Raw genomic sequence first — 25873 nt, 5'->3', positions numbered from 1 at the left:
TTTAAACAAAACAGGGAGTTTATCCGCTTCACTGCTTTATTGAGGCGGCCAATAACAGACCAGTTCTCTACGCCCATCAACCTTTTTCAATTCAAGTGAGATTCTTAATGCAGAAATGTTAGAAATGGAATGGAGCCGGGATTAAAATTTAAATGGAGAGGAGAGGAAGCTGAGAATTATGAGGCAGGATTCCTTGTATTTATGATCGGAATGTTTAGTGTGGCCGACTTTGGTTTCTTTCTATTGTCTAGATAATGCTTGCTTGGTCACCAAGTTTTGCCTTTAAGCTTAATGAGAACTAAAAGTATTTGCAAATTGAAAAAAGCGGGGAATTTAAATACCGTTTTGAACCCAACAGCTTGGCACACGTGATCATCATATCAAGATAAAGGGGAATAAGGACTTACAAAGCTCGCTGTTTGTGAAAATCCAGCTTCTCGTGTTGCCTCCTTTTCTTCAAGGGGATTGGTGGAGTTGGTTTTCTCACCTCCCGCTGCAGGGCAGTGACGCAGGAGGATTCGGCTAGCGTGGTGCAGGTAACTCTGCTCCAGTGGTCGTGATGTCTTTCTTTTGTTTTTCTGTTTCTTTTTGTGTGCTGTTGCTCTGTTTTTTTTTTCAGTAGCTTGATTTTCTATGTTTTAGTTTAGTTTACTGGAACTGGCCCCCTCTGCTCAGGATGATCCGGGAATTGTCCCACCGCTCATGCAAGCGGGCTTGATGCACCATTTTAGACTAGTAGTGACCACAGAAGCCTGCTGTGATTAGATGAGTATTGTGCTGCGTAGTTTCGGTTTTTGCTTTTGCCTGTTTTGTTAAGCTATTTTGCTCTGTTTTGTATTCACCATGTTCCTTTGTTTGCAATAATTGAGCGGAGTCCAAAATATATATATATATATATATATATATATATATATATATATTGATTCTCAAATTATTAATTTTTTTAATATTTTTCGTTTATTATAATTATAAATATGGACTATTATGAAGCCCAAACTCGATTAATATTTAAAACAAGCCTAAATTTCATTTATTATAATTATAAATATGAACAATTATGAAATCCAAACCCGACCAATATTTAAAACAAGTCTAAAATTTTTACGCAAACTCATTTTTCGATCTAATATTATCATCTATACCGTCTCTCAAATATCAAGCTTAGATAAGCACTTAGATGCTTTAACAGATCCAGTACAGGTATCTGACTGTCATGAAATATAAAACTGCGAATGTTCATCTGCATTCTATGTTCTGATTGGCTAAAATTGTACATTACTGAAGAAAAATCCTGTTTACCTTAACTGTGAAGTTGACGACATGCGCATGTCTATCGTAACACTAATTCTGAAAGTAGCACATATATAAAGCACAGCTACAAAATTCTTCATCCCAAAAAAAATGGCAAAAGTTATAAATTCAAGAATTTGCAACCCATTGTTTATGAAGATTGCCATCTAAATTATCGTCCCCATCATTGGCAGTTTCATCGTGACTCTCTTGGCTGGTTCTTCCATCCTCAATTTCTTCCTGCTTCCCAGACCATCCATACATCTGTCTTCTAGCATCCCTTCGAGCTGCTCTCTCGGCTAGCTTCAGGTCTTTGAATCCTAGCTCAAAATTTGCTTCATCCTCGGGTGAAAAGAAAACTACCTCCCTTTGCCCAAGTTCTTCATACATCTTCTCGATTTTATTTTTCCAAAATAGGCCCATTTCTGTATCCATTTTGTGGTAGGGAGTTTTCAGCAGGTACTCATCAATTCCACCTGCCTTGTCAATGCAACGGAGGGCATGAGTAGTTACTTTGACTCGAATGTGGCGATCTAAGATATAACTAAACAGACGCTTCTCCTGTACATTAGGCTTCCAACTTCTCCTCGACCTGTCACAACCATTACATGATGTTAAAAGTTCCTAATCATACAAGACCGCATCACTCCAACATAGAAAGAGAAATACTTATTTACCGCGCTGCAGTTGAACAATATCAAACCAGGAGTGACAAGAAAGTTTGAGAAGACAACCAAAGTTAAAACTTAGGTTGACTGAATTAAAGCCTTTTTCCAACTACTACGGATTTTTGCTATACAGGTCGTTCTCTTGATTTTCTTGATCATGGCCAATATTGTTTTAGAAATAACATGGAATCCAAAATCTTTTAGAAACTTCAGATCATTCAGAAGCATTAAAATTCACACGTGCAAATAAACATGAAAAAACAGATCAATGTTTTTTTGGGCATACTCTGCACCAATTCAGCCACATATATCAGAATTCAAAATGCACAAAGGGAGAACAACCTGCTTCACAGCCAATAACTAGAATGAATTACATGCTTACAAGAATCCATCACATCTCCAAAAAAAACATCAGGAGCTCGACAATAACAAAAATATATAGCAAGTGACAGAAAATCACATTGTCCTCTTGGTAGCCTATAGAGAGCAAATTCGAAATAATGATCCAAACCACCAAAACTGGATTCATTGGATGCTACTCTCAGTTTAATATCTCAAAATTCACACAGGTTAAGGGTTTCCTAGACTATATTGGTCAATTTCTAGCTTAATTTGCAGCGAATCTCAGAACTATGTTCTTAATACCCTCAACGTTTCTTATAGTCCACAATAAAATTCTATGGCATGATCCTAGTAGACATTTACAGCTTTTCAGTAACAGTAGCTAAAGGCTCAATTTTCTATTATCATACCATTCCACAGATCGCGTCAAAGCGATAAATAAAGCAAACAAAAAAAGATAAAATCAACAGTTCCACTAAATCTTAGTTGCAGGAGCAATAAGAAAAAAGAGATAAGAAAGTAGAAAATATAGAGAGAATACTTGTTTCCGCCGTCTTCGCTGATACGGTTGCCGAACTGGATGTGTCGGCCGGCGTAAAGGCCGCGTTTGGCACGGTTCATGACGACCTTGCTGTCCGGAATGCATTTTTTAAGTTGTTCTTTCACACCAGGCGCCAGGTTGTTCTCTCCCACCTTCGTTATCATCTTTTTCATCATCTCCTTCCCTCTGAACACCATCTTTACCTTTCCCTGTCCTTTTTCCCTGCTGCTCCGACTCGTGGTTTTACTAAAATTTTAGTTAGGATTAGGTTTAGGGCTTTCGATGATGTTAGTTTTGGGCTCAAAAACCCAGAAGAAAATATATAGAAACAACAACGAACTGTCGACATGATCCAATTCAAAATTTACTTTTCTATGACCCAATTAGTTTTAAAAAGCGGTCCAAAACCAATTTCAACCTAAAATATATTTTTCTAATATAAACTAGATAAATGATCGCACTTCATATTACTATAATTTATAATAATTTAAACTATAAACATATGATTAAAATAAGTTAAATATTTTCTATATTATTTTTTTAATATTTTTAATTAATAATTATATATAATTTTATTAAATAAAAAATTATAATAAAAATTATAAACTAAGAACAAATTAATTATAAAGATTAAAGTACACATGGAAAATGATATGTGATGAAAATTAACCACTTAAAGGACACGTGGAAAATACATGTGACGGGAAATAAAAGATGGAGGAAGAAAGATTGGATCTAAATTAACGTGATCCTGAGTGGGAGATTGTGTGTCATTTTGGAACATATTAGTTGTTTGATGAAGGTGTATGTCCTTGATGTGTATCAGGTCTGTTTTTTAGATTTTAATGATTCCTTAAGTAAATTAAAAAAAATTAAATCTCTAATCAGGAATTTAAATTATAATTATAATTTATATTTTTAGTCATATTTTGTTTATCGCTATTAAGAATATAATTGATGATATTGTCAGAGGCGGACCCAAGAGCCTTCGTCAGGGGTTGCAAGAGCCTCAGGGTGACACTTGGATTAGGAGTGGCACTTGTGGAGGGGTTGCTTGGGATACCCCGAGCACCATGGAGGTCCACCCCTGGATGAGTGGTTGCCCGGGCTCCATGAAGGTCCGCCCCTGGATATTGTAATCATTGCAAATACCGCGGTTTTAAAATTTTTAATAACATATATTATTATGGATATCACGATTTCAGATCATGTCGCTACCACTATATAACGATCGTTGTTATGGTTATAGACCGTTATTTAAGTAATTGTTCCTAATAACAAATTTTGAAAGAATTTTTTTAAGGATAGCTCCATAATAACTAGTATTTAAAAAATAGTCCTTAATAACAAATATTAAAAAAATAAGAGTATGTTCATAATAACAAATATTAAAAAATATAAGACCTCTAATTAAAGTTTTGAAAAATAGACACGCAATAACAAATAAATATTATAAATGAAATGAAATTTTAAAAGTATGCCTCCAATAACAAATATTGAAAAAATTAGGTACTTGATAATAAGTATTGAAAAATTTTAACTCTTAATAACAAATGTTAAATAAATATTATATTATTTCTCATTAATTATTTATGCTTCAGTTATTTTTTTATTTCTCAATAACATTCAATTTAGTGCTTTTTAGGGTATGCTTTGCACCAATCAAACTTCCGTGCATGGCTTGAAATTTTGAGAAGATGTGGTGATGATGTGTATGAATTCGTAGCTGAAACCCCTAGGGAGAGATGGTCATAAGCATATGATGTTCAAGGTCGACGTTATGGCCATATGACTACCAACCTTGCTGAATGTATCAACTCAGTGCTGAAAACGACTTGACATCTCTCGATAGCAAGTATTGTTAGGGAGACTTACTTTAGGTTGGGTAATGTATGGGCAGAAAAAAGTGCACAAATTGATGCCATAATCAACGATGGGAGAAATTGGGCTCCAGATTTATAGAAGGCAATGCAAAAGAATCAAACACATACAACATCGATGTTTGTCCATAATTTTGTCAGACTTGATTATGATTTCGTTGTCCAAGAACTAGTTCGACCACATGAGGGATATAATTCTACAACATACACTGATAATCTAAATAGAAGATGGTGTGACTGTGGTCGATTTCAAGTTTTTAGGTTCTCATGTGTTCACGTTGTGTTGCTGCTTATATGCACATCAATGTTGACACATACTTATATGTTGATGACTGTTATAGCACACTATGCACAACATTTACAGTTGTTGTGAGTTCAAGTACCTCCCAAATGAAGTATATTGGCCTACATGCACAATTTATGAGGAATGGTTGTCAAATCCTCAATTCGTAGAAAGTTACGGGTCGACCTGAATCTAGCCAAATTCATACTAATATGGATGATCCGCAAATAGAGCCAGGCCTACCCAAACTTTGTAGCCACTGCAGAGGTGAATGTCATAACATAAAACATTGTCCACATCTTCCAAAATATTGAGTTGGACGCTAAAATAGGCGTTACAAAATATTATGTACTTTAACTATGTACTTTTTTGTACTATAACTATATCTTTTTATTTATGTTTTTAACTTGTATTATGTTGAATCATGTTTTGTAATATTTTGATATAGCAAATTAAGGAAAAATATTTTTGGACTTAATTGAATTTGTTCAAAGTCTTCAAAAGTTTTCAAAAAATAATTCAAAGTTCACGTATGAAGTATCGATACTGTTCCGACAATATTGATACTATATGAACAATACCAATATTGTTCATGAGGTACCAATACCCTAAGTAAGAGAAGTATCGATACTATCTAGGTATTATCAATACTACCAGCTTGCTCAAATTCCAGAATACAAAATCGATATCGATACCCAAAGGGGTACTGATACAACTTTATATAGTATTATCAATATCATGGTCACAATATCGATACCATCAACCCCAATGGCTAATAATGACTAGTTTTATTTGAAAATAATTAAGAAAGTACTGATACACATACAAGGAGCACCGATACTACTTGAACTTTTATAAACTGCACTAAATATGAATGAAATTTTTGTAATTAAATTTTATTACTTATCAATGATTTTTTTATACAATTAAATATTGAATACAAAAACTTAAATAAACAAATTTATTACTTATATTTGTGTAATTCTTGCTGATGTCGAGGAGTGGTAGAATAGTAATGACGTGCTGCTCGTCAATTTCATCGTGGTCGTCCACCTTCGTCATTTTCATCTTCTTCCGGTTCCGGTGTACTGAACATTACTCCACCGCATTGATTTACATCTTCGGGTGAAAACGATGGAGTATTCAAGGTATTTGACGCCATCATTGACGTCATCACCTCAAATTGAGATTGCCTGTGATGAAGAAGATGATCCCATGGACCTTTTCTTCCGATTCTGAGGAAAATTATTGTGAAGGTGACACTTGATCCCACCTACTTCATTCTCACGCCGCTCGACTCTCCATTGATAGTTGATATGCACCATTTCCACTATAACTTTCTTGTGATGGATAATAATTGGCGAACGCATAAGATGAAGATGATGATTTTCCCATATTTTGCATTCATATTTCCCACTTGAACCGCTCCTCTGTCGTTGTCAAGTATGGTTTCCCATTTGCTTCATAATTTTGGAGTTAATGAGAAACATTGAAATCAAAATCTTCGAGTTGTACATCGGAACGATTAGGCAATCATAAATGTCTATTTTGCCATTGATGTATGAATATAACATGCTTCCTCGACCAATCTTCGCTATGCTTCCCACGCGTATCTATTTTATGCAAATTGTCAATGTTAAATATGAACATTTCTATCGGTTGGTGAAACCCAAATTGTCGCAAAACTCTATCAGCGACATGAATCTCAACAATTGCGAAATAGAGCAATGATGTTATGGCACACCATGTCTCTGCTCCTTCAAAGAACATTGGCGGTATATATTGTTGGATACCCGACTCATAATAAGGCATCCAATTAAATTGTGAAAAGTATTATGTTAGTATAATTAAACAAGTAATATTACAATTTCAAAGTTAATGCAAAAAATATTAAAATTTACCGCATGTCTACGGCGATATCAATCCTCATCCAAATATCTACTTTGGTTGCACCCGACAACTTTGTATCGGTTATTCGGTGTCACGATCTAAAAAAAATACACTATTTATTGTCATTTTCAAAATATTTAAATAAATATTATAAAATATCAAAACTTTAAATATATGAATTTACTTTGTGGTGAGAGGAAACTCAATAGGAGCGGATGTAATAGGCTTCATAAACGGGAGACGATACCAAACCCATGATTGGAACAAAACTAAACAACCCGCTACATCCGCTTTTTTCCTCTAACGACTATGCTCGCCTTGTAGAGTTCACAATACAAAAAAAAGCCAAAATTACAGAACCCCAACTATATTGGCGACATACAGTGAAATCTTCCATTACCGGAAGATATTGGGTGTGCACTAAATTACCCGATTTATCCGATAGCAAGATCCCTCCAATCAACGTCATAAGATATGCTCGAGTTGTATATATCACCTCTTGCTCCATTGTCATATGTATCTGCAACTCATCAATGACATTGGTTGGAGCCTCATTTCCCAATAAAATTGAAATAACAACATTTAACGAATAAGTGTTGCGAAGCACCAATGACATACCATTAATTGGAATGCCAAGTTGATACGTGACATCTTCCAATGTTATCATCACTTCACCACAAGGAAAATGAAACGTATGCGATTTGGGTCTCCAACTCTCAATCAACACCGATATCAGTGTTGACATCACCTTAAATCTGCGAAGAAACGTTAATCCATATACTCTGGATCATGAAAGATATATCATCATCCGCTCATATGGCTCTTCATTCGTCATTCCTTGATGACAAATAGCTCGTTCTTCTCCCTACAATTTGAAAATAAATTATTTAATACAATTACATAAATAATTATTATTAATACTATAATTTTGTCAAAACTAAAAAGAAATAAAACAAATTAAATTTACTGTAGTCAAATCGGTCGACGAAATATGAACATCATCAAGACGTAACATTTCTTCTCTTGAGGCCATTTCAACACAAAATCTTCAACAAAAAAGTTTTTGCTCTCAATAGAATGTTTGATTCCAAGTGAAAAATCAATCCAACCCAAACCTCTATTTATACTACTCTACCCAACGGCTAGTTTTTTTAAAATTGAAAATAGTCGTTGGAACTCGTAACACCGGTGTGACGAGTTCCATTAATTTGCATGTTCAACAATGGTCAATCCATCGGTCAACAAATTCGAAATTATACCCGTTGGAACTCGTCACACCGGCGTGACGGGTTCCATTAGGAATAAAATAATATTTTTTTAAAGCTTTTAAAAAATTCCAAAAAATTCCAAATTTTTTATTGGGACTCATCGTGCCCGCGTAACGAGTCCTATAGGATATTTTAAATTAAAAATTAGGTTGAGAGACCCACGTAACATGACTCATTAAAAAATATATTTCATGGAACTCGTCACACAAACATGACGAGTTACATGTGCACTATAGCATTTATCATAGATCCCAAAATAAATTTCTTGTTGCCTTATTGAGCCAAATAGTCCACCCGCCTGGATTATTTGCCCAGGAAAGATATTTATATATGAGCTGAGTGGAAGGCCAAATGTATAAAATTTTAAGGTTAAATTGCGTTAAATACTACCAAACTTTAAGTGATGATTCATTTATGTTACTAAACTTTTAATTTTCTCAATTTTAACACTAATGTTTATTTTTACGTACAATTATGCCATTCCGCCGTTAATGACTTAACGGGACGATGACATGGTAATTATATGTTGTGATGTTGCTGATGTGGCTTCCTCACAAAAACGATGTCATTTTGACATGACTATTTTAGTGTTCAAAAGGCCCAAAATGACGTCGTTTTGCTTGAAAAAAATATTGATATATATGTGCTTAGGGAGATTTGAACTCTAGACCCATGTGGGGCTGTAAATGAGACGAGATAGATCGCGATCTATTCGAGATCGACTCGGTCAAGACTCGATAAATACTCAGATCGAATGGACTTGACTCGAGCTCGACTCAAATTCTTAACGACCCGAAACGAGCTACTTGATACTCGACTCGAAAAGCTCGTGAGCAGCTCGAAAATATAATATATTAAGATTTTATTTTTTAAAAATAAATTATTAATAATATTAACATTTATGTGTTGATTTTTTAGGGTAAATTACGCCAATGGTCGCTGATGTTTGGGTAAGTTTTCGTTTTCACCACTGATGTTTCAAAAGTTACAAATCGGTCACTAACGTTATCGTTTGTGACAAAATGGTCACTGGATGATAACAACCATTAAGAGTCGTGACGAAAAATACAGCTGGACCGTTATCTGTTGATTTGGATCGTTGACTGTCATTTTGACTGGCTCTTCTTATTCTTCAACCCATTCCCCATCTTCATTTGCTTCACTTTTTTTCTTCTTTCTTTCTCTTCACTTTTCTTCACTTCCCACTTCCCTTGATCTGCCTCCGCAACAATGCTTGCCATGTTGTTGCATCGCTCTAACCAACAATGTAACACCCCAACTTGTACCCAACCCGGATACGAGTCCGAGATGTCACATTGACATTTCAAAACCTTTATTCTTGCAAAATAACAGAACATTCGAACTTATATTAAGAAAATACGATCATATATTGTTCAACTGTGTTTGGTATAAAATTTTGAGGTAAAAACGTATTTATGAACAAAAAAATACGGTATAAACAGTACCGTGAACAATAATGAACAGTACCTCGAATGTTAAAATTTTCCATATTGTAATAGGGGAACCGATTCCCTTGCTACAGGGAACCGATACCCTGCTACACTACTACTACAGTACTTCCGTAAAACATATATAAACTCGTAAAATTTAAAACGTTCATCTCTATACATTTACCATTTACAAAAATACGTTTAAAACATTACAAAACTTGTTCAGAGCATATCAGATTCAAATCTTTTATATTACATGCCAACAAAATTCTATATAACCAAATGCATGTAATTCAACTACATTTCTGATCTGATCTTCGGTAAGGAGAACTGACATGTCTTGTTCCTCATTACTTCTCTTCTCGCTTTCCAAACCTACATGTGAAACAATCACACGCTAAGTCGATGACTTAGTGAGGCATATAAAACATATATTATAACTATATACCATTTCATATAAACAAAAGGCATACATCTGCAAATACTATCATATCATATAAAAACATATATCCCATTGTATAACCAATGTACATATATACATTTATCATGAACATATTTATCAGTAATCATATTATTATCACCAATTCATTTATATCATATAAGCATATGTTGAACATTTCCATATACATAATGGAACACATATATCATTTCATAACAAAACACTCATAACATCATATAATTCATATAATGCATTTCGTATCATAAAAACAACATATACATCATATATATATTGTATTTGATATTATCTCTTTATTATCCCATGGTACACTGGTGAGAACTGAAGGTATGTGAGTACATTGAGGTTGTGCACTAATATTGTCACCACAACTCGTATAAATTCCCACTAGGGGCACTGAATATTTGTCCCGAAGGACCACATATCACATATGTCCCGAATGACCACTTCTTAAGAACCATAAACATAATACAATAGACCAAATAAGTGTACCGAAGTACCACATACATGTTCCACGAAATAACATATATCCCGAAGGACCACGTAGAATTGTCCCGAATGACCGCGTAGACCCTCTACTCCTGGCATGCCAACTATACCTATAGCTCTAGTATCATATAACATGGGCATTTTTCTGTTGCTTCATGTATTCATGTACTCATATCATTGCTCTTATGATCACATATCACATGTGCATATAATCACTTAGTTTACTTTCATGTCACTTTTCATATGAATTCATATTCATATGTCACATAGCCCGTATCACTTTGCATGGATTCACATAAACATATATATCATTTTATTCATGTCTTATTATATATATATATATATATATATATATATATATATATATATATATATATATCATCTATGTTTCATCACTTAATCTCATATCATATAACATACTCTATCCTCTTATGTTCACATGGCATATAATGCATACCAATTATATTCACATATGCCTTTACTCATGAATTCATACATCATACAAATCATGGCATCTCTTGTTCTCATATGTTTCCAATACATCACATATATCACTTTTATTACATTAAAAGATATACATGTAGTCTTATGTGTCCTATCAATACTATCTGTTCACATAATTTCCTATTACCTTATAAGTAAATACTACTTATTTTATCTCACCTTTTAATTTATTTACATAAGCGATTTAGTACTTGCAATAACATATCCACTCATATAATCAAGTATACACACATTTCATGTCATTCATTTCGTTTTCTATATCATTATCACATAACTTATTTTATTTCTCATGTTCTTATGTAAGCACATATATATCACACAACACATAGAACAACATGTTAAAAATATCACATATACATATAATCATGTAACTCATATCACATACAATAACATTTTAAGAGTTACTTCTTACCATAGTAACTCCGTCACTGGCTCATCACAAGCCAATGTTCGTTCTATAAGCACAAATTAAATTGCACTCACCTTAGCCTTGATTTGATTCGATCCTAATCCTTTGATTATTCCGATCCTAATCCTTTGATTATTCCAAAACTTGTTTAGGCTCAATATCTACATAAATATAACATTTCAAAACAATTATCAGAAGCTTAAACCTTAAACTTGATGTTAATAACTTAAGCCGGTTTAATGAACCAAAATTCTATATTTTTTTCTTTAGGGGGGAATCGATACCCCCCAGGGGGAATCTGTACCCCCTGCATAATCTGGAATTTTTCGTTCAAGCCCAGAAATTATTGTTCATGCACGAAAATTCACTATATCAACTTAAATTCTTCATGTTTATTCCCTTTCATATTCTTAACTCAAATATACATACTTAAACTAATTTATATCCATTTATTTCATCTTAAACCTCAAAATTCTATTCTCCATATAGAAATCAATAATCATACCAAATTTTCCATGTTATCCAAAGTTAATTCTAACACTTCTAACTTCTTATTCTCATAGATGTCAAGTCAAATTCATCCTCCAATTTCATTTAAACCTTCCTATTCAAAATTTCACTTCAAAACCCATTTTCTTTAATCTGTCATAACTCCTTTATCTTTTGATTTTAAGATAACTTAAGTTTTCCTTAAGCTTAGTTATCATCTAATGATCAAAACCCAACCTTTAATTCAAAAAATAATCAAGAAACAAAGAAACTCTTATATTTGTCTAGTTTCCACGGTTGGAGAAGAAGAAATGAAGAATAAGAAGAAATATTTTCATCTTACTCTCCCCCATGTGTATATCTCATATTAAAGGGGATAAAAATATCTTTCCTTGTCAATTGACCATTTTACCCTTTAATTCATTGGATAATTACTAACAACTTTCCGGAAATATTCCCAAATAAATCATTGAACTATTCAACTATTCTACTTTGATTACCAAATTCTGAAATTTTATAATTTAGTCACTAACCTATAATTTGGGATGTTACAAACAACCATTGATGTTCTTCAAGCTATCAAGCTTTAAATCAGACAAGTTCTTCATAAAACCATTTTCGACCAAAAAGACATACTTGGCATGCTCCAGAAGAACCTCAACACCAGTGGGAAAATCATCAAATTCATGGATTTCCAAAGATCGACCAACTTCTTTAGCATGAATTTTTCTGATCGTGGTGTAGACATCACCGAAGATATGCTTACGGCTGTCACTATATTTGTCCTCATCTTTGCATTCTGCTCGAACCGATGAAATTAAATGCCTGATTTTCTCTAGCAATGTGGAATTTTCCTTCAAACTTTTGAGAAGTTCTACGCCATGCACAACTATCCTTGGCTTCTTATCCCCTTGAGGAATCTTAGAAGGATCAGAGATACAACAATGATCCAACTTTAGCTCCATCGGTAGGGCGTCGGCGTTCTTCCCACCTTTAAATTCTTTAGCCACCTCCTCCAGTATATAAAGACTCTTTATATTTCTTAACGGTGAAATTTCGTCCCCAAGATTTTTCACCTAGGTCCCTGATAGATCAAGCACCTCAAGTTGACTCAATGATTTCAGCCATTGCTACTCCTTTAAGCTCGAACAACCTTTTAGCAAAAGCTGCTTTAAATCGGTAAGACTGGCCAAAGAGAAGGGCAAAGACTCTACAGCCTCTCCAGAAATATCAAGAACCTCAAGTTGCTTCAAATTTGCCAAATAAGATCCAATGCAATCAAAAGCATATTTGGATAACCTAAGTCTCCGAAGCTCAGACAGGCGACTTAATGCTTCAAAATCTATACCCTTCAAATTCAAAGAGTTTGTACCACGTAGGTCAAGCTTGCAAAGCTTGACAGAGATCTTAAAATTTGAAGCTTCTTTGAGTTGGGTGCACTTATTCAGAATAATGGAACGAAATTTGGTATGGTTTAAATCTGGGTTTCTGAGAGATCAAGGTCTTCAAGCTCAGACATGTGCTCCAAGGAATCTTTTTCTGACAGAGCTTTATAACGTGAAAGTTTAATAATCTTAAGCTTATTAAGACCTTCCAAGCTTGGCAATTGCTTAGCCTGGCTCTTACAATCCGAGAGATCACGTTCTTCAAGGTTATTTAACCCTTCGAAGGAGCCAAATGTTAACGACTCGGGAAGTCTTTCGAACGAGCAACCCTTTAGCAAAAGCTTGCGAAGATTGCCAAGGTTGGAAAGAGATGGAAAACATTTAACTTCGGAGTTTGAGAGGTCAAGGGACTGAAGATTGGTTAGGTTTACAAAAAAATCATCTGGGAACTTTTGCAGAGCAGAGGAATTGGAATGATCAAGAGCTTGCAGGTCAGTGATCCCTTGTGAGTTCAGGAGTTTTTCAAGCTTAGAATAAACTTTTAGTGTGAGACGACAGAGATGTTTGCAGGTAAGGAAATCATCCAAAAGTAAGTTTTCGTGTTTGGTTTGGCTTTGGAGACGAGGATTGTGTCATGTGTGTGATAAGAGGAAAAGAATAAAAGTGAAGAAAAGTGAAGAGAGATAAAGAAGAAGAAAAGTGAAGAAAAAGAAGATGGGGAATGGGTTGAAGAAGAAGAAGAATAGCTAGTCAATATGGCGGTCAACGATCCAACTCAGCAGATAACGGTCCAGCTGTATTTTTCGTCACGGCTCTTAACGAATGTTAACGACCAGTGACCATTTTGTCATAAACGATAACGTTAGTGATCGATTTGTAACTTTTAAAACATTAGTAGTGAAAATGAAAACTTACCCAAACAACAGTGACCATTGGTGTGGTTTACCCTTTATAAAAATTAGTATAAAGTACATCGTAGGTCATTAATTTTTTTTTAAATAATCATTAAACTTTTAAAATTATAAAATCTCATTAAATTATTACAAAATAATTATCAAATCAAAAAATTAAATTTATTAAGATTTTGTAATTATTATAATATTACAATAATTATTTTATAACAGTTTAATTAATTTAATTATCATTTATAATTTTTAAAAAATTAATAACCAAAATAATTATTTGAATATAATTAATTCAATGATCTTTGACATAGTTTACCTATAAAATTATTATATCCTTTTTCTTTCAAATTAAATAAAGTTTTAGATAAACATATAAAGCTTTCCAACTTCTTTCCTCCACCTAATCTGTCATCATTGGTAGTTGGCATCGGCACGCATCTTTCCGAACACATTAAGCATTAACACAAAAATCTATACTTTTTCTATTATAAAAATAAAAATAGCTTGGAAGTGTATTGGGAAATAATATCCGAAATAATACTATTTCTAAATAAATTAATAAAACATGGGCCTAACTTATTAGGTCTCCTCTCCTTTATCGGACGACACTGGAAATATCAAACTCATCCCCTTTCACTATCCCCCACCATTACCACATAACACATACCATACACACATGAAGTCCACCATCATCCATTTCTATGATACCCCCCACATAATTAAAATAAACTAGGCGGAAATTATTTTAATTATATAAAAAAAGTTTTTTTATATATACAGTTGTATCCAGTAAAAAATATTGAGCTACTCTAAATCTTAAAGCATTTCGACGGTAAAAATGAAGAAAAAGCGTTAGTGATGTTCTTCTTCCGCTTGTACGTGCAGATCTGTGAGAGAAAAACAACTTTGGGACTTGAAACTAGCTCTCAGATTGCTTTGCTGCAACTTTGGCTTTACTGATGTTATTTGATCATCGGGCGACGATGGTGTTTGTTTAATCTCTGTATCTTCATCGTCTTCAACCAAAGCAAGAAGGGGCATGGAATTTGGGTTTTGCCATGAATAGAATGATGATTTCCTGAACTTCGACCATTTATTTGCTAGCAACAATCTTCTCCTTTTGTTGAAGGGGCTCTCCACTTTCGGCACCTCTTTCACTGAACTAATATCCGAAAGATTTCCAAATGACTTTGATTTTCCCGCATAGTGATTCGACAACCCTCTCCTACAAAACAAACAAAGGTGTTTGGGATTTTAATCAAAGGGAAAGGATAGTCCTGTGCAGAGCTCTTTGGTGGTTCAAATTCTATGATGAAAAAAACAACCAGACAAATAAACTCGGGAGATGCTAACTTGATGGGAAGAGAGTCCTCTATGGTAGCCAGAGAAGCCAAACCCGCAGATGAAACGATGCCGTCTTCTTCGTCTTCGACATCGCTGTCTCCGGGAGATCCGATCGAGGAGGAACTGTCGGAGGATAGATCCGGAGTCCTGGGATCCGATCCACCACCAACCTCATCCTCCTTGATAAACAGGCAAGCAGACGAAGAGATCTTGTCCTTAGGCCGGTCCCGAGAGTACGCCGGCGAAGCAGCAACATCGATGCCGAAGGTAGGTCCCACCAGGACTTCCATTGGGGGGAATCTAGAGGTTAAAGAAAGGGAAGAGAAAAAACAATGAGGCAAAGGGTGCGTAGGTTAAGAATTTATAGAACTAGGCACTTGCAAGCAACAAATGGATAACGAGGGAAGGTGGAAGGTGGAAGGTGGACGGTGGACCAAAGACTAACAAATCCTATCCATCTCCATTTCATTTCATTACACAAATATAATGGAAGAAAAGGCAACAAAAACAAATTGATACTATTTTATGGAAATAATATTTATTTACTATTTAGAAAAAAAAAACTATTACTTTTTCAATAATTATCTTACTCGCGTTTTTTACAATACATATTTGACAAGTAGTATTACTTAAATTATTTTAATTATTCATTTATACTTAAATTATATTACTACTTCATTTTACTACATATTTATTGGTCCAAAGTAGTGATTCCATTTTTATATACGAACTTGTGGATATATATGCAGAATATAATATTGTTGTTGAAAGTTGGTACAAACCCCATTCACACGTCTAAACATATAGCTCTATTGTTGAAATTTGAAAATTATTAAAGAAAATAAAATTGGAAAGAGTGGTAGGAGATGAATAAGTCAAATTGAATGAGGTGGAGTTTGCATAATTAATATTATATGATTGGCAATTGGACATCGACCAGAGGCTTGGGCATCACTGAACCTATCTTATCTCTTTAGATTTAAGATATTATTATTAGTAGAGCACGGCAGGTGTATTTGTTTTTATTTAAGATGAAAAGGAATTGCATTATTTAAGTGTAAAATGGGGCATTTCTCTTCATATCTGCAACTATCCTTCTGTTTCAGATTATTAACTGATTAATTACAACACTTGTGATTAATATATACATGACATCCCCTTTCTAAAATTTACTTCTTTAAGGTTATCAGCACAATTGTAATTTTGATAAAAGGATGTATTATATTTTTGAAGAATGACATTGGGAATAAAGAAAATAAATTTGGATATTAAAATCCAACTATCATTACCAAACATATCTTTGTATAGATTTTTGTATTTGTTGGGAAACTGTGACGATTTTGAAGTCAAGTTTATGGGCGTGGTAACTTCAACCTCAAGGCATTGAAAGTAAAGTATCCATCGTTATTGTCTGAGATTGATGAATCTAAATTTGCAAGCACCTCATCATCATTATTGTTTGGGATGAAGCATTTTTGTGCTGCTTTCCCCCACACTCAATGTCCATGAAACGTGTTCAAAACTAAACCGGATATTGTTGACGATATCATTTTCCAACTTAATTTTCCTACATTGTCTGCTTCCAGGTCCCTGCATGGTGAGACATTAAAACGCAGCAAGATAAGACTAACCTACCTTCAAAACAGCCATACCTTTCCAGCCTTGGATGAAAAAGGAGCATATGCATGGTGAGACATTAAAACGCAGCAAGATAAGACTAACCTACCTTCAAAACAGCCATACCTTTCCAGCCTTGGATGAAAAAGGAGCATATGCTCCAATCAATGGCTGGCTTGCTCAACCAATGGAGCAGCACAGTCTGCACTGCATTATTAGTTGACATATAACCAAACTGGACTGCTTATACATCACAAGTATCCAGCCTCTTCGGCCTTTGAAGAGAATTTAACTTTCCCAGCTCTCGGACACTTGTTGTTCATGGCAAAAATACAGGACATGTGGTATGCATTCGTCCAAGCCACCTTAATTCATTTCAAAACCTCGTTAAAATGAATCCTCTCTAGAAAATTTTCACGCTTCCGACTATGGTGAATGACCATAAGTTGTCTACTGTCAGGATTGGCTAATAATCATCAAGTTTATTGCAATAATTGGTTAAACACTCCAACTATCCGGATAAGGGCTATTTTCGCGAAACAACCCATCCACACCAATGCTGTCAAACATCAAATGCTTTACTGCAGTATCTACTCCTCTACGCTCTACAGCCTATTAAATTCTGAAAACATAATACTTATCAAGTGCCAGCAAACTAACTCTCACATTCAAACTACCAACTTCCACATTAATAGTAACGCACTTGTCGAGAAATTATTAGCAATCAGCATGCGCTCGCAAATTCTGTTTGACAGACGCAGGTAAAGAGCAATCCTAGCGATGGAAAGTGGTACACTGAGTGAGTACACACGGTCCGAAAATCAAATAGTAAATTTTACAAAAATAGTCATCCATCAATAATTGCCTCAACTCATTTTCCAGTTTATCTAATGCAAGATGCTTTGTTTCCCCATCCCTGAGCGACTTCTTCATGTACAGTTCATCAGGTTCTCCCCAAATGTTCAACTACAAACCTTAATGCCTCCTCATGGCACCCATGAACGTCATCCCAGGGATCTGGTAAAACCTTAAGCACTATGGAAGCCAATCTTTGATGCATCACCTCTATAATCTTGGTCCACCCTTCTCAAGACTCTGTCCTAAGACATTCGATTTCGTTTCAGTGACTTGTTTTCTAGCTATCATCACCACTTGCAAGACAATGGCGCCATCTCACTCCAATTCAAGCTTTGAACTAGACTATAAATGTTACACAGAAAGGCAACATTTCATGAATCATCATTTCAAATTACAATACATCAAAGAAGTTGACTCACATAGTAAGAATCTCTTCTTTCTACTTCACCGAATCTAGTCATTTTCTGTGGAGACGTAGCTTCCAATACACAATTTGTGCTTATTTTTCTCATCCAAAAACATTAATAGAAAATCAAATTTGCTACGCAAGCAGAATCTCAAGATTTAGTCGGTCTAAATTTTCATTTGGAACTGAAATTAATAAAAAAAGGTCAATTTACATCCAAGTCCCTCAACTAATCCAAAGAAATTGTGAACACTAGTGCACTTTACTCGACCTTCCATTGTGCTTTATATATATTAAATCAATAGAGGTTGAGTACAGGACCAGCGAGTCCCAGGGCAGGAGGCAGATTCTGGTGCGTTGCAGGTTGAGAGTGACGGTGCTCCCCTTCGTAAGTTACAATCAACATTGAGGGATCATCGGGAGCTCGCTCCACGTGTTTCCTCGCCGGACACCCTCTAATGCTACTACACTTGTAATATCCTCTGTCAACACGACACACAAATTAACAACCGATGATCATCTAATGATAACAGCTTGGAGATGGAAAACAGTAGTTACCGTGGATATGGGGAACCTTTGATAGGCTTTTGCCCGTACTTCCTCCATGAATAATCGTCTGCCGGAATATCCGCCATCTTTGAACTTATCGCCGCTACCCTTATCACTTTCTTCACCCTGTTTTTCCTGAAATGATAAATACAAATAATTAATGCTGTGGACCTCGGATTCGCTATCATGCACTGGAACCGGATTCTTTTTTGTCATAAAGGGGGACCACATAATTCAACAAAGTCAAACTTCAAAAGCACCACATAAGACAAAAACCCTAGCATTTGTCATTATTCGCGTGCTCTGTGCCTAAAACCATTAACTTGCCACAATCTAGATCATTTTTAATTGCAGCTAAACTCGGTCGTTTTAAATTTAATCCCTCACGGCCGATTCCGTTTTCAACTTTTCTTTAAAGTTTTCCATAAAGTCAAAAAGCTAAGCTGGCTGTTTATACACGCCAAGGGTTGAAATATAATAGAATAAATCTAGCAAAGGCTTTTGCGTACCGTCGTTTTGAGCAATGACACTTGCTGTTTCCGGAGCCAGATAACTTGCCAGAAGCGTTATCCGAGTGGTCATGTTCATGGCACCTCTTCTTGAATGGTGTAGATGATAGAGGCGGCTTTCCCGCCGAAACAGTCGGCGCCGGCGCCAAGAATAGAGACGATCCTAGCTTCCCGTTAGACACGCTACCGTCTCCGGTGATGGCAGAAGACATAATCGAAGAGTTGGACGAAACACTGAAGCTTTCTTTCGTAAACTGCAATTCAGTGCTTTTGTTTTTGGAGCCAAACAAATTAGGTTTTGTAAAGTCGAGAGTCAAACTCTGCGGCTGAGATTGAACAAAACTAGCGGGAGCGATAACCGAAGATCCGACCGGGGCCGGATTTACGCTAACCGGTGTCGATATCGGAGCAGAAGTAAGAGATAGATTATGTTGAGGATTAGGAACAGGTAGAGAAGCAGAGGATGATGACGAGGGGGAGGAGGAGGAAGAAGGGGACTGGATCGGTCCGCGTCTGAACCTAGCGTGACCAGTTCTGTTGAGAAGAGAGATGAGCTTTTTGAACTTAGAAACTGTGAGATCGGCAAGGTCCGTGCAGTCGACGTTGTTTGACTGGTGGGAAAGTAGTCGGATCAAGTGCTCCATACCCTTCAAGCCTTGCGATGCAGCCTCTTGTATAGCCATCTGATCATCGATCTTTGGAAAAGTTATCAGATCCACTGCCATGTTCAGTGGATAAAATTGGAAACTAAGCTTGGTGAGAGGTGAACGAAGTCATTGAAGGAATAGAGAAGGAATAGAGAAGGGAGAGTAGTAGAGCAACCGGGGGGGGGGTATAAAGGTTGAAGAATGACCGGGGTTAGATATTGGGTTTGAATCCAACGGCTAAGAGTGATTTGAAGAAGTCAATGGTTGGTGGTGGTCCCCACTCGGAGAGAATAATGACGTAATATTTGGTTTTGGTGTAAGAAAGAAAGAAAAAATAAACACGTTGACGATGTGGAACCAAATAACAATAAAGCAAGAGTCTAGAGGGAGACATTCCTACTTAAACTCATATAATAATTAAGGTTTATTACTCCTTGTCTTATTATGATTTTAACCTTTGAATAATACTGATCCATATATGATATATTGTTGGATTGAAAATAAAAAAGATCTTTTATTGAATTAAGAAGACACGTGGAGTCTTTTCCTTTCTCTAATCTAAACCACTTGCCCAACCCTTGGATTTTTCCACCGCGAAGTTTAGTAGACGAGAGAGTTGACTATTGCCTATGGGAGGGGTCCCACGTAGCATTACTTTTAATTAGTCACGCCCCAATCACGCTGCTTTATTTCGTTTACTTTTTCCATATTTTATTCAGAAAATACTATTAATTACTCTATTATTAATTAATATATTATGAAATGATATTTAATTTAACTCCGTTTTGATAAGATAGCATTTGAGCTATCTCAAGAAACAGAGAAATGAACAAAATGAGAGATAGAAGTCTCTGCAATTTCATTAATGAATGATCTGATCTCTCTTGAGCTAGAGAGTATGTATTTATACAAGAGGAATAAAATTGATTCATAACAAACTGACAGCTTGTAACTAAACAATAACAGAAAATCACATCCATGCTTTCATATGCATGTGATCATAACACTATCATTCATCCTACACTTTATATCTTCAGCCTTTACTTTAGTCTTTACTTCAATATTCCCCCTGTAGCCTCAACCTTGTAAGTCTCTAGACAGCTGAGTGACCAAGAGTTTGTGTCTATGTTTGAGAAAAAAAGGTGATGAGAGTGGTTTTGTGAAAACATCTGCAACCTGCTCATAAGCAGGAACCTCATTGACTTGCAGTCGGCCAACAGCAACCATTTCTCGTACAAAAAATAAATCAAGCTCAACATGCTTGAATTTTGAATGCTGAACGGGATTGGCACAAATCGCAACCGTGCTGGAATTGTCACACCACAAGGTAGCCTTGTCATGTGGAACAACAAACAACTCCTGTAATAATGATTCAATCCAAATGATATCCGCAGCTGCAGAAGCCACACTCCTGTATTCAGCTTCAGCTGTGGATCGAGCAACCACCTGTTGCTTGCGTGAACTCCAGGAAACAAGATTTCCACCAAAGTAGACACAGTAGCCAGAGGTGGAACGCCTATCATCAGGGTCAGATCCCCAGTCTGCATCTGCAAAACCAGTCAGGGACATTCGCGAAGACGCAGTAAACCGTAAACCAAAATCAACTGTTCCTTGAAGATATCGTAGAATCCTCTTAACAACCTAAAAATGACTGTTGCGCGGTGATTGCATGAACTGACAGACCTTATTTACAGCAAACGCAATGTCTGGCCTAATAACCACAATATACTGAAGAGCCCCAACAATGCTCCTGTATTGAGCCGTATCTTCAACAGGTTCCCCAGCATCAGCTGACAACTTACAATTAGAAACCATCGGAGTAGGAAGACTCTTTGCCTCATCAAAACCGTGCTTATGCAACAACTCATGAATGTATTTTTATTGAGTCAGGACAACACCATCAGCATCATGACACACCTCTATACCAAGAAAGAAATTAAGAGAACCAAGGTCCTTCAACGCAAAACGAGTGTTCAGTTTTCCAATAACACACTGAACCTCACTGGCATCACTCCCTGTCAAGATAATATCATCTACATATACAAGCATGTAGACAACACTATTTTCTGATTTTCTAACAAACAAAGAAGAATCAGATTTAGATAAACTGAATATCTCAGAGACCAGGTACTCTCGAAGGCTCTCAAACCAGGCCCGAGGAGCTTGCTTCAAGCCATAGATTGCTTTATGCAGTCTACAAACTAAACCACCACCAGCTTGAAAAAATCCAGGAGGTTGAGTCATGTAAACCTCTTCCATCAATGCCCTGTTCAAAAAGGCATTATTAATATCCACTTGACGCAGCAACCAACCTCTTGTCAAAGCAAGAGTAAGGATCACTCGGACCGTTACAGGTTTCACAACCGGACTAAACACCTCATGGTAATCAATTCCTGGTTGTTGGAGAAACCCCTTGGCAACAAGACGAGCCTTGTACCGAGACACTGAGCCATCAGCATTACCTTTCACCTTAAAAATCCATTTGCAGTTGACAGGTACACGGTCTTTAGGGAGAGGAACCAGAGACCATGTGTTGTTCGCAATCAAAGCATCAAACTCTTCCTGTGCAGCTTTCTTCCAATGAGGAATCTTCATAGCTTCTCTAATGGACCGAGGCTCTTCATCAAGACATTCAACATGCAGAACACGAGGTTTTCTAATGCCATCTTTAGCCCTGGTAACCATGGAATGTGTGTTCTGAGGAATACGAGATAATGAAGGATAAACAATATTTTTGGGTACTGGAGAACCATGTGCAGGCGAGACTTGTCCATCAGTCTCGTGAGCTAGTGAATCACATGTAGGCAAAACAAACTGTCCATCAACTAGGGAATCACGTGGAGACAACATGGGACCAGCAACACATGATCTGTTTTCACTTAGTGGAGGTGCACGCATTGTTGGGGCATTTGCACATATTCTTGAATCTAGTGAAGAAGGCATGGGACCACGTGAGCTTGAAGTAAGTGTTGAACTCGGTGGAGCATCACGCGTCAATGGCATAACATGTGGGCCATTTTCAAATAAAATACCATGCGTTGATGATGGAGCACCACACCTATCAATTGCACGTGAAATGTTTTCACGTAATGGAGCTTGCATCGAAGATAACGGCTCAACACTTGGGCCACTAGAAACCAAAGAATCAAGTGAATGTGGAGAGCACATGGGACCTTCACGTGTAATCCCAATACTTTGACCACTTGTTGGAGCAGCTCCTATTCCCATATGCGCATGAGATGATGGCATGGTCCCAACTCATTGAATATCGGCAATAATTGAAGACAACGACGCAGAATGTGGACCATTTTCAATTAAATAATTATGTGTGGAATGAATTGAAGGCGCACACGTAGGGTTATTTGCACGCATTGGTGAAGCACTTGTCGTTTGAGTACTCGTTGATGGGGCATTTGTTGGAGCACGAGATGGAACATGCGTGGTCACAATAGGAATATCGCCCATGGAGAATGGAGCATGTGTTGGAGCACGTATTGATGGACCTGGCATTGTCTGTACAGAAGAGACAAGAGGAATATTAGTTATGGAGAATGGGGTACTAGTTGATGGGGTACTAGTTGATGGAGCACTAGTTGATGGAGCAGGTGCAAGTGGAGCATGCGCTGGTGAAGCATGTGATGTCTGTGCAGGGGAGACAAGAGGAATAACACCCGTGGAGACACCATTATTTGGAGCAACACCTGAAAAATTACATATTTCATAAGGGAAAACATTTTCATCAAATACAACGTGCCTCGAAATCATTACTCTGCCAAAATCATCAAGACACTTGTATCCCTTATGAGAAGTGCTATATCCTAGAAACACGCACTTCTTTGACCTGAAATCCAGCTTATGACGATTAAACAACCGTAAGCAAGGATAACAAGCACAACCAAACACCCTGAGAAAGGAATAATCTGGTAAGACATGATGCAGAGCTTCAAAGGGAGACTTGCCATGCAAAACAGGTGTGGGCAATCTATTGATAAGATAAACAACAGAAGCAAAAGCATAGCTCCAAAATTTCTGAGGTAAAGAAGCCTGAGCTAACATTGTCAATCCTGTTTCCACAATGTGCCTATGCTTCCTCTCAGCCTTACCATTCTGCTCCGAGGTGCCAGGGCACGAGAGACGGTGTTGCACTCCATTTGCAGAGAACCATTTTCGAAGTGGTTGATACTCCCCACCACCATCAGTCTGAAGAGCTTTAATTTTGTATCCAAACTGCACTTCAACCAATTTCACAAAGTCAAGAAAACACTGAACCACTTCAGATTTACGTTTCAAGAGGTACATCCAGGTATAACGGCTACAAACATCAACAAAAGAAACATAATAAAGAAAGTCGTCAGTGGAGCATACAGGAGCTGGTCCCCAGACATCAGAGACAACAAGTTGAAAAGGCTCATTATATTCTGTCAAAGATTTACAAAAGGGCAACTTATGCGATTTCCCTTGCATACAAGCAGAACACACATTTACTGCTTTTGCTTTATTGAAAACAATACTACACAACTTCAAAACACGTTGAACAACATCAAGGGATGGATGACCAAGACGCTGATGCCATAACTTCAAAGACACAGGTGACTTCGAGACGTTATTCACCACGCAAAAAGGCCTCTGACCCTCACAGGGCAGCAGCTGATACAACCCGTCATCCGTGAGCCTCCCGCGAAGTAGAGTTGCTTGAGTCCGAGCATCCTTCACAAGACATTCAGAGGGATGAAACTCCATGAACACACCATTATCACGAGTGAACTGAGAAACAGATAGCAACTTTTTCTTTATGTTAGGTACATGCAACATATTCTACAAAATCAAAGGTTTCTTACTAGAACTCAAAAAACCTTAGCCTATATGCGTGATTGAAATTCCCTCACCATTACCCATGAGAAAGGAACTACCTCCAGTATAGGTGGTACCTGATTGAAAAACAGACAAATCATTCGTTACATGGTGAGTAGCTCCGGTGTCAGGGTACCACAAAGAATCCGCAGACAATGAGGAGCTAGAGCCCGAGGATGTTGGGACAGTAGCAATGTAGGCTGCTGAACCAGGCGTTAAAGAGGAATGCGATGCACCATGAGAGAAGCGAGAAGCATCTGGAGGAAAACCAGGAGAAGTACCAGGAAAGGAATAGTACGCAGGAGCATACGGCGAAGGAAAATAAAATGGTGTGGGAACAAAAGACGAAGGTGGAGGCACAGAGGTTAAGGTATGAGCATACGGTTGTCTACCAGATTGTACATGCTTGGTAGAATTCTCAGCAGACGATTTTGAACCATTTCCAGTTGATGAATCTGATTCAGTCACCCCTGTGTACTCCCTATCAAACCTATGATAGCATTTTTGAACTACATGCCCAAAGCGACCGCACAACTGGTATTGCGGCCGATTCGAACCTTGATGACGCCCTCGGCCTCGACCTCGATAGTTATTCGTCTGACCACGAGATGTGTGATCCTGTGACGACTCAACGGCAGAATCCAGAGATCCACGAGTGTTGACTTCAGTAGCACTGCCTTCTCTAGAACGAACAGCAAGGTTAACAGAAATACCCTCACTCAAGAACACATTCTGTCGAGCTTCACAGTCTAACAACATCTCAGTGAGCATATCAAGAGACAATGCTTCTCGTGATGCAATTGCAATGATGGATTCGAACTCCATTGACAACCCAGCCAAC

General features: G+C 36.8%; 3 protein-coding genes and 1 pseudogene across 3 annotated transcripts; all 4 read right to left on the bottom strand.

The window, feature by feature from the left end:
• Nucleotides 1–1077: 1077 nt before the first annotated feature.
• Nucleotides 1078–3084, bottom strand: LOC120182322 (54S ribosomal protein L24, mitochondrial-like). The gene is made up of 2 exons (XM_039187312.1): nt 2842–3084; nt 1078–1882 (listed from the first exon to the last, which is right to left on the bottom strand). Exons 1-2 carry the CDS (start codon nt 3036–3038, stop codon nt 1420–1422), a joined length of 660 nt encoding a protein of 219 aa, XP_039043243.1. The 5' UTR covers nt 3039–3084; the 3' UTR covers nt 1078–1419.
• Nucleotides 3085–12509: 9425 nt separating this feature from the next.
• LOC120182343 lies at nt 12510–14948 on the bottom strand (annotated as a pseudogene).
• A 22-nt stretch (nt 14949–14970) lies between these two features.
• Nucleotides 14971–16022, bottom strand: LOC120182362. Its single transcript, XM_039187350.1, has 2 exons — nt 15605–16022; nt 14971–15476 (listed from the first exon to the last, which is right to left on the bottom strand). The coding sequence occupies exons 1-2, from the start codon at nt 15883–15885 to the stop codon at nt 15104–15106; spliced, it is 654 nt and encodes a 217-aa protein (XP_039043281.1). The 5' UTR covers nt 15886–16022; the 3' UTR covers nt 14971–15103.
• A 2601-nt stretch (nt 16023–18623) lies between these two features.
• Nucleotides 18624–20324, bottom strand: LOC120182361 (probable WRKY transcription factor 17). The gene is made up of 3 exons (XM_039187349.1): nt 19535–20324; nt 19035–19160; nt 18624–18958 (listed from the first exon to the last, which is right to left on the bottom strand). Exons 1-3 carry the CDS (start codon nt 20257–20259, stop codon nt 18775–18777), a joined length of 1035 nt encoding a protein of 344 aa, XP_039043280.1. The 5' UTR covers nt 20260–20324; the 3' UTR covers nt 18624–18774.
• Nucleotides 20325–25873: the final 5549 nt, after the last annotated feature.

Source organism: Hibiscus syriacus, unplaced genomic scaffold, assembly GCF_006381635.1.
Source record: "Hibiscus syriacus cultivar Baekdansim isolate YM2019G1 unplaced genomic scaffold, ASM638163v2 tig00112637_pilon, whole genome shotgun sequence".
NCBI classification, from domain to species: domain Eukaryota; kingdom Viridiplantae; phylum Streptophyta; class Magnoliopsida; order Malvales; family Malvaceae; genus Hibiscus; species Hibiscus syriacus.
Note: the sequence above shows the minus strand (reverse complement) of the source record. Positions and strands in the feature narration are given on the sequence as shown.